This window comes from Leptopilina heterotoma, unplaced genomic scaffold (assembly GCF_015476425.1).
Source record: "Leptopilina heterotoma isolate Lh14 unplaced genomic scaffold, ASM1547642v1 Lhet_54, whole genome shotgun sequence".
In the NCBI taxonomy this organism is placed as follows: Eukaryota; Metazoa; Arthropoda; class Insecta; order Hymenoptera; family Figitidae; genus Leptopilina; species Leptopilina heterotoma.
The window spans coordinates 3,139,203-3,149,600 of NW_025111118.1; the positions used below are offsets into that span (position 1 = coordinate 3,139,203).

Below are 10,398 nucleotides of genomic sequence, written 5' to 3' on the forward strand. Positions count from 1 at the left end.
ACAATATTTAATTGTATGAATTAAATACTAAATAAACTAATATAATTAACAAATTATTGCAATTTTTCTAATAAAATACGTAAAATACTAAAGGTAGCCAACATAACTAGTAGAAAAATTGATTTGACAGTGTTGCCAACTACTTATTTAAATTTTATGAATCTTATCTCTATAGAAAAAGTTTTCTTTTTCTAGAAATATAATCTTATCTTATCTTATCATTTCTGTATTGTTAAAAAAAACATTGTTTTAATTCTGTAGAAATTTTTAACAAGTTTGTGTTAAATTGCTAATGACAATAAAAAGAAAATTTAAAAAAAATAGTATGTGAATCCCACTTAAATATTTCCGCCAATCACGAGTCGCACTCCCACCTTCACAGCGTTTGACATATTCATCAGCTGATTTCCCAACCTACAAACTTTTTAAAAAAAACAAAGTGATAAAAATACAAAATTATGCAGTATCAAGTTCATTGTTCAAATTGATAAAGAAAGCCTAAATATTAATTATGGTAAACAGTGCAATATAATCATTCGTCTTCGTGAAAAAAAATCATTTCTTTTGATTATATCAACAATCCTGGAAGTTTAAAAAAATATATAATAATAAAATTATTTATTTTGTTTTTCTCCTCTTTAAAGTATGTCAGATATCGTTTCAAAGGGAAACAATATAAAATGTCGTCGTGGAAATCGAGGTGTAAGAAAAAGTCCAGTACCAATTAATGGTGATCTTTCAGAAATATTTTCCTCCTTTTTAAATCTAACTGTTCCTCTTGAATCAAGACCATTGAGACAGCCAAAAACTCCTCTAAATAATGCATCTTTTGTCGAGAGAAATGCCGAAATTCATCAAATGGTGGTAGAAACTACCGACAATGATTGGGCAACAGTGCCAAATAATGGAAAGAAACAAAGGAAGAAAAAAAATAAAATTGTTTTACAAACTCAAGAACAATGCCAAAATTCACAAAGTCAAGATGAATGTCAAGAACATCATTCAATTCAAGATAAGGAAAGAAATCATAATATGATGGCAGAAACCAGTGACCCGAGAAAATCACCGATGAATATGAAAAGGCAGAGAAAAAAGAAAAGTACAAATTTTCCTCAAGGCCAAAAAACAATTTCCATTCAAACCAACCAAGTTTCAAAAAAAACACAACAAGTCGTTTCACATCATCAAATAATCAATGAAAGTTATTCACGAAAAAATTCACAAACTATTTCTGCTGAATTCAACGCTATTTCTACTTCTTCCCAAGAGGTTTGTTTGTCTTGAAAATAAAATTTATTTTGATTTATTTAAATTATTGTTATATAATTAAATTATTAATAATCTAATTATATAATAATAATTTTAATTGAATACTCAGGGCTCGAACTCTGTAAATTTGCTTCAAGTCCGTAAAAGTTAGTTTTTTTTAAAAAACGTCCGAAACTCTGTAATTTTTATTGAAAAAGTATAAAAAGTTCGTAAATTGTACGATATAATTTAGAGAATTTTTAAGACGTTACAAATTATTGCAGAAATTCAATTATGTATTTTTAAACATTTTAATAATATTCTTGGCAAAATTTCAATTATTCGAAAAATTTTACAGGAATTCAATTATTTACAAATTTTCTTATTTTCTTCGCAATAATTCCATTATTTTCATAAATACAATTTTTTTACAGAGATTGAATTACTTTCATAAATAATGAAATTCTTTTTAGGAATTCCTCGAAAAATTGTAATTATTCTTACAAATTTTATTAAAATTCGGCAAAAGAATTCAATTACTTAAAAATTCGTGGATAAAATTCTTTGTGAGAATTCAATTTTAAGAAACATTTAATTATTTAATAAACTATTAATTTTCGTAGAATTTTGTAATAAAAATTTTTCTGATTTAATTAAAATTTTAGATAATAATTGAATATTAAAAGCATTAAAATTTAAATTTTTAGAAATAAATTAATGTTGAAAGGGTTTCAAATTAAAATCTTTGAAAATCTGAATTTTTCATACTTTTTAATTAAAAATTCTGTCAAAATAATTTTTTTGCAAAATTTAAATTATAATTCTTTTGAAATTAGTTGAGTTTTTTAATACTTATTTAATTATTAAAAATAATGGATTTATAGAAGAATTTCTGAATTTTAGTAAACATTAAGAAAATTGAATTTATAGTAGAAGTTACACAAATGATTGCAGAAATTCAATTATTTTCACAAATAATACAATTCTTGTTAGGAATTCTATTATTTTGATAAATAATAAATCTCATCGCAGAATTTCAATTATTCTTAATACAATTTTATTCAAATTTCTTGAAAAATGTAATCATTCTTAAAAAATTTTATTAAAATTCTTCAAAAGAATTTTAATAACAGTTCTGTCGAATTAATTTTTTTGAAAAAGTTTAATTGAATTTTTAAAAAATTATTTAAAGTTTTTATTTTCTAATATATGTTTAATTCAAGAATTTCCGCATCCGTAATATTAAATACTTTCACTGGTTCGAGCCCTGAATACTTTATAAAATTAAAATTATTAATTTTTTATGAAAAGAGATTTGTTTCTTATAATGTTTTGATTTGTATTTTGCCAACAGGGTTCAGTTGCGGAGGGAAAAAAGAAACGTACAAGAAAGCCGAAGAAAAATAAAATTTTCACCAACTCTCTAACCGAAGAATTATTAAGCATTCAAACTGAAGATGGAGAAAATTCTCTTGAATCAGTGACAATAAAGAAGCATAGCAAAAGAGTTTTCACAAGTTCCAATCTCCGTAAAAAATCGAATGCAGAGAAAAAATCCAATTCAGAGGCAAAATCAGAGAATGGACAATCATCGAGTTCAAGTAAGGAGAAAAAAGATCCTGAAAAGGACAAATTTCCGGCCTACATTGGTAAAAAGGATGTAGTCCAATTGTTGAAGAATCAACCGAAAGATAATCCAAATCTAGTGGAAGGATATATTCGTATAAATATGAAATTCTACAAACATGCATATGTCTCCGTGGCTGGTAATGAAATGGATATTTTAATTGTTGGAATACGAGATAGAAATCGTGCACTCGAAGGCGATTTGGTTGTTGTTTCAATAAATCCCGAGGACAAATGGTATACGCATGCAACAAATGAAATACAAAAAACAGGCGTTATTGTTTCAATTCTTGAAAAGAATCATCCAAGGAAGGCAATTGGATTCATTAAGAAACATCAATCGGGAATTATATTTCAACCACGTGATTCACGTGTTCCGTATATGAAAATTATTAATCCTCAAATTCTACCTCAAACTTTCCATGAAAATCCCAAATCTATGGAGAATACACTTTTCTTAGCAAAAATTAATTTTTGGAATAAACCTGGATCTGCTTTCGGGTGAGTTTTTGCTAAATTTTTTTAAAACAATTTGTTGCATTAATATTTATGTTCGTATTTATATTTAGAATCTTTAAAATATTTTTATTTTTATAAATTTTGTTGTTTTCTATTTACAGGAGATTGAAAGAGAGTGTTGGCAGTACTGGCGATTTGAGAGTAGAAACAAATGCTATTCTTCTTGAAAATGATTTAGACGTAAATCCATTTGACGATGACATGATAAATGGGCTTCCATCTGGGGATTATATTCCCACTGAGCAGGATTTAGAAGGACGGGAGGATTGGCGAAATCACTGCATTTTCACTATTGATCCTGCCACTGCGAAAGATTTAGATGATGCAGTTTCTTGTCAACTGTTAGTTAACGGTAATTATGAGGTAAGTAGATTATAGTTAATTTTTAAAATCAGGAATTACAGTGATTTTTCAGAGTTGCCACAGGTCAGGAAAATCAGAGAAAAATCGGGGATTTTTATTAAAAGTACTGGAAAAAATTTAATTTTCAGAATTCATAAGAAAATTCTGAATTTTTGTATATTTTTCGTTTGTCTCATAAACTACGAAATTACACCACGAATTCTAATACAAAACCTTCAATTTTTTTTATTTCTGAACACAATTTCTCTTTAAATAACCTTATTCTTGAAGAACTATCATAAAATTATTACCTATAAATTATTTCATGAATAATTTTACTTAAATATTTCAAAATTAATTGAATTTTAAAAGAGCGGCGTTTATTTTCATAAATAGATGAACTTCAAAAAGAAGTAATTAATTATTAAAAATAATGGATTATTTTCAAAAGTAATTAAATTCTTCGTAGAAATTCAATTATGTTCAAAAATTGAAAAAAATTCTCATCAAAATTTCAATTATCTTTAGAAATAATAAAAATCTAATTATTTTTAAAAATTTTAATAAAATTCTTATCAAAATTTCAATTATTTTCAAAAAATTTCCACAATTCAATGATTTTCAATATCTGCTATTTTAATAAAGTTTTACAAAAGAATTCAATTATTTAAAAAAAATTTTAATAAAATTCTACGCAAATAATTATTTTTATAAATAATAAAAATTTTGCAGTAATTCAATTATTTACAACTTTTTTACAAATTTCTTCGCAATAATTCAATTATTTCCATATAAATAATAATAAAATTTTTCACAGGTATTCAATTATTTTCATAAATAATAAAACTTATCGCAGAATTTCAATAATTTTTATACAATAATTTTAATTGAATTTTTCGAAAATTATTCAATTATTCAATTATTAGAAAACTTTTTGATAAAATTCTTTAAATGAGAATTAAATTTTAAGAAACATTCAATTATTCAATATATTAATTATTTTTCCATTTAAATAATTGAATTTTCTTAGAATTTTCTAATAAAAATTAATTTAAAAATGAATCAGTTAAAATTTTAGATTATAATTGAATATGAAAAGCATTATAGCGTGAATTTTTAGAAATAATTGAATTTTAAAAAGGTTTCAAATTAAAATCATTGAAAATCGGAAATTTTCATACTCTCAACTAACAATTCTGTAGAATTAATTTTTTTAAAAAGTTTAATTGAATATTTTTTTGAAAACATTTCAAATTAAAAAAAATTCTCGTTAAAATTTAAATTATTTGTATAAAAAATAAAATTATTCCCCGAAATTCATTTATTTTCAAAAATTTCTATAAAATTCCACAAACATTTAACTGTTTTCATAAATAATACAAATTTCACAGAAATTCAAATAGGATTTACCAATTTTTTATAAATTCCTTAAAAGTAATTTAATTATTTTCATATTATAATATTTTTCACAGGGATTCAATTATTTTCATAAATAAATAAAAAAATTTTTCATAAAATTCTTTTTAGGATTTCAATTATTTTCACAAATAATAAAACTCATCGTAGAATTTCAATTATTTTTAATACAATTTTAATAGAATTTCTCAAAAAATGTAATTATTTTTCAAATTTCATTAAAATTTGTCAAAAGAATTCAATTATTTAAAAATTTGTTTATAAAATTTTTTATGAGAATTCAATTTTAAGAAACATTCATTTATTCAATAAATTATTTACTTTTGTATTTAAATAATAAAATTATCGTAGAATTTTCAAATTCGAAAGATTTATTAAAATTTTAGAAAATAATTGAATTCCTTTGAAAAATTTTATAACGAATTAAGAGAAAAATTGAATTCTTTCGTGGAATTTTATTACAAATAATTGAATTTTTGCAAAGAATTTTACTATTTAATTACATTTAGTAAATAAATATAATAGACATTTTTTTTTGAGTATCTAATAATTTTTAGAGTGAATCCCAGGGTCTGGGAAAAATCTCAAAATTTTTTCTGAAAATCAGGGATAAGTCGAGGAAAATCAAAATTAAATTTTGTGGCAACCCTGTTTTTTTATGTAATATTATAGGTAAAAAAAAGAATTAGTTAAAAATTCTGGAATTACTTCAATACATTTTGCTTCTATTTTTCAGATTGGTGTTCATATTTCCGACGTTACACATTATTTGAAGCAATTCACGGCACTCGATGAAAAAGTATCAGAACGAGCAACAACCGTTTATCTCGTTGACAATGTATTTCATATGCTTCCAAAACAATTATGTGAAGTGTGCTCACTTCAACCGGGACGCGATAAACTCACATTTTCCGTTATTTGGGAAATGACACCGGCCGCCGAAGTTGTTAGGCAAAGATTTGCAAAAACAGTAATTAATTCATGTTGTCAATTAAGTTACGAGCAGGCGCAGGCAATGATTGACAATCCATTAATCGACTGGTCAATGGATACGCAATTAATTGTCAAAGGCGAACACGACGCAACACAATTATGCGAAGTAATAAACGATTTATATAAATTATCACTGCAAATGCGTGACAAAAGATTTGCAGACGGTGCTTTGAGAATCGATCAACCGAAATTGTGTATTACCCTTGATCCTAGAACTGGATATCCGTTCTCTTGTTTTATCGAGGAAAACAAGGACAGCAATAGGTTTGTAACTAAAAAATAATTTTTTTTTAACAAATTAAAAAAAGATTTAAATCCTAATGAATTATTTTTTATTTACAGACTGATTGAAGAATTCATGTTGCTAGCTAATATGTCGGTAGCTAAACAAATTTATGACACAATGCCCGAAGTTGCATTACTTCGTAGTCACAAGGAGCCGTCTACTCGAATTTTAACCCAAACTCGTGATATGCTTGAAAAATTTGGTATTATTCTCGACATTGAATCGTCAGGTGCTTTGCAAACAAGTTTAACTGAATGTGATATTGAAACGTCATCAAATTTCGCCACTAAAAGTAGAATGTTGGTGATAAATTCGCTATGTGCAAAGTCAATGACGGTAAGACTTTGTTAAAAATTCCCTTTATAAACGAAATTAAAAAATAATTCAAATTCAAAATAATCATGATCTCCTGAATAAAAGAAAATAAATTAAATTTTCATTTTTCAGAGAGCAATTTACAGATGTTCCAATTCGATCAAGGACCAGGAAGAATTAAGGCATTACGCTTTAAGTGTACCGTTTTATACACATTTCACATCGCCAATTCGTCGTTATCCTGATTGCATTGTACATCGATTGTTACATGCATCAATTAAAAATCTTCCTCTACCTAAAAAATGGAGTTCTCTCCTCTGCGCTAAGTAAATATTTTTATTTTACATTTTATTCAAAAAATGAAAAAGTACTTTATTCAAAAATTTCATTTATTTTTTAATTTACAGAATAGCAACGAATTGCAATGCTAAGAAATATTCAGCGAAAGTGGCACAGGAACAAAGTACTGAATTGTACTTTACATTTCTACTTGAATTGAGAGGTCCAACGAGTGCACAAGCTGTTGTCATGGATGTTAAAGATCGAAGCATTGACGTGATTATTATTGACGTTGGATTAAAGACTCGAATCTATGTTGCTGACGTTGAGGATGAAGTTAATGCCGAATATTCGATAGAACATTCTGCGCCTACTATTAAACTTAATTGGAAGAAAACGGGTTTGGAACAGGTAATTATTCCAGAATTAAAATAATTTTATGACAAAAATTGTAAGCAAAATATTCTAGTTAATTATTAACTAACTAGCGAATTTTAGTTAGTACTAAATTTATAATTATTCAAATTTCAAAATTTTTGAATTTTAAATATCAACTTTAATTTTTAAAAAGTTTCAGATTCAAAATTAAAAAATTAACATATTAACATATTAACTAATCTAATAAAATTCTTTCGAAAAACTAAAATATTTTTAAAAATTTTAATAATATTCTTTGAATGAATTCAATTATTTTCAAAAATTTAAATAAAATTTTTGAAAATAATTTGAAAAATTATAATTAAATTTATTGAAAGAATTCAATTATTTTCGTAAAAAAATAAAATTCTTAGGAATTCAATCATTGTCAAAAAATGTTAGTAAAATTCTTTGAAACAATTCAATTATTTTCAGAAATAATAAAATTCCATCTGAGATTTTAATTATTTTCAATTTTAATTAAATTCCTCAAAAGAATTGAATTATTTTTTAAAATTTTAATAAAATTCTTCCACACAATTTAAATAATTTGAAAAATTATAATACAATTAAACGATTGAATTCAATTATTTAAAAAAAAAAATAAAATTCATTTATTGTCAGAAATGTTAGTAAAAAAACTTCGAAACAATTCAATTATTTTCATAAATAATACAATTTTTTCTCAAAATTCAATTATTTTTAAAAAATTCAATAAAATTCTTTGAAAGAATTTAATTATTTTTAATTCTAATTAAATTCATGGAAAGAATTGAATTATTTTCAATTCTAATTAAATTCATGAAAAGAATTGAATTAAAGTTTTTATAAAATTTTCTTGAACAATTTAATGAATTTCAAGATTTTAATTAAATTCTATGTAATTGTTTATTTTTGAAAATTATAATTTAAAAAAAAACAATTTTAATTAGGTAGTTAATTGTTATTATTTAATCTTGAAAACATTAAAATAAATTTTTGTTAGTTCCTAAAATTGAAAACATTTAGAAAGAGACAGTATAAGAAAAATTAAAAAACAAACAAAAATAACTTTAATTATTTAAATAAATTATTTTAAAAAATACAAAGCTTTCGCATGTAGAAGCAATATTTACAATTCAACGTAAATAACATTTTTTAGATTAGATAACAATCGAATAACTTCATTGTCACAAATAATATTCATTTGTTTTTTAAAACTTCTTGTTATCTTTTTCAGGTAATAAACGTTTTCAGTATTATTGATGTGCTGATTCAAAAGCATCCTTCATTTTTCCGTCTGCATGGAATTATCTTGCCTCCATCAACAATGAGCATGAACATGAACAGAAAGCAGAAGAGAAGAACTTTAAAATAAATCAACTGTTCATAAGCGTTAATAACGAAAAAAAAATTATTAAATGTCAAATTAAATAGACATGTTTGCAGATAACATAAAAACTTCATTTCTTGAAGTTTGAAAAAACTTTTCTCTTTAAATATTCACTAAAGTGAATATTAAATTTTGATCTCGACGTACATTGGAATTTTTAATTCACGTCTAGAATCTATTCTAAAAATAATCAAAAAAAAATTTTTTTTGTTTTATGAAAATTTCCGTTCTTTTATAATTTTATTTATGAGTACCTGATTTTGCTTATAGGACTGTAAACAAAAATGTACCAAAACTTAGAGATTTTGTTAATATTTCACTGCAATCAATAAGCTTCAAGTCGAGATGAAGTAATTGAAGAACTCCATATTGGAAAACTTCATTCCTTTTTTTAAATAAGGAAGCAAAAAAAACAAGGATTCTACTGGATCTTTTTTCATTTAAGAAAAAAAAGATAAATCTTTTTTGAAAGATTTAGAATCCTGTCTTTATTTTTCTCACTGTTCGTTTTCGATATAAATTTAATACTTTTAAAAATGGCCTTTTTTATATAATAATATACGGTACTCAAATTTAATTAAATACGTAATTTTTCTAATTATCCTTCGAGATAATAAAATGAGCATAATACTATTTATATTATTTTCTCCTTATAGGATAATCCTTAAAGATTTAGAGCGAAATAAAAAAAAACTATTTTAAAATAGTTTTCTTCTTATTGTTATTTATTTATTTCTTCTAAATATACACCATTATTGCATTTATACATGTAGATTATATGTATAAATATATACATAAAATACATACTTTTTCTTCCTCTTTCGTATTTTAAAACAAAAACTATTTTAAAATAGATTTTTCTTTTAAGTAGAATGCAAAATTCGAAATAATTTTGCAAAAATTCAAATAAAAAATTTTCCCTTAATAAAAATATGAAACAAAATTTCTGATTGCTTTAAAGAAAATAAGTCATGGGAATTTACAAAGAGATAATCTTTATTCAGAAAGTTTCCTGCAGCGTAAAAAAATTCTTACACTGTTTATTTGTTTGTTTGTTTTAACGGGTTCAGTGTTATAAATTAACGACGAACAAATTGATTAATTTTCTGATAATTTTGTCCTTATATAATTATGAACAGCGAACAAAATTTTGACAGGTTGTTTTAAGTAGTATTAAATAACCATTGATTTTATTAATTACATATTATGAAAATGTACACATACTCTCAGAACAATTGTTATTATTTTTGTTAAGTGATTAATATTTAATTCGCTCAAATGTTTCTAACTGCGTACTTACAAAGTCAGATGCATTATTTAATTTATTTTTTTCTTTTATATTTTTATATGAAAATAATAATTCATTTTTAATCGGCTTTAAATGATCTCAAAAAAGAAAAGGAAATAAAGGGGAAACTGAATAAAAAAATTCTTTGTATGTGAGAATTACAAGAAAAATTGTACTGCGAAAAACAATTTTAATTTTTGTAAAAGTTTTCACTGGTGGAATAAAGATTTACAAAAATAAAAAAAATTTTCTATTTTTAACAATTAATATAAAAAAAAACCTGTTTGCTATTTTTTT

At 23.8% G+C, this 10,398-nt stretch overlaps 1 protein-coding gene across 1 annotated transcript; it reads left to right on the plus strand.

Annotated features, from left to right (window-relative positions):
• Nucleotides 1-393: 393 nt before the first annotated feature.
• Nucleotides 394-10,347, plus strand: LOC122508398 (DIS3-like exonuclease 2). The gene is made up of 8 exons (XM_043621697.1): nucleotides 394-1,269; nucleotides 2,603-3,375; nucleotides 3,495-3,756; nucleotides 5,888-6,408; nucleotides 6,487-6,766; nucleotides 6,878-7,071; nucleotides 7,153-7,435; nucleotides 8,661-10,347. The coding sequence occupies exons 1-8, from the start codon at nucleotides 646-648 to the stop codon at nucleotides 8,796-8,798; spliced, it is 3,075 nt and encodes a 1,024-aa protein (XP_043477632.1). The 5' UTR covers nucleotides 394-645; the 3' UTR covers nucleotides 8,799-10,347.
• The last annotated feature ends 51 nt before the right edge of the window (nucleotides 10,348-10,398 follow it).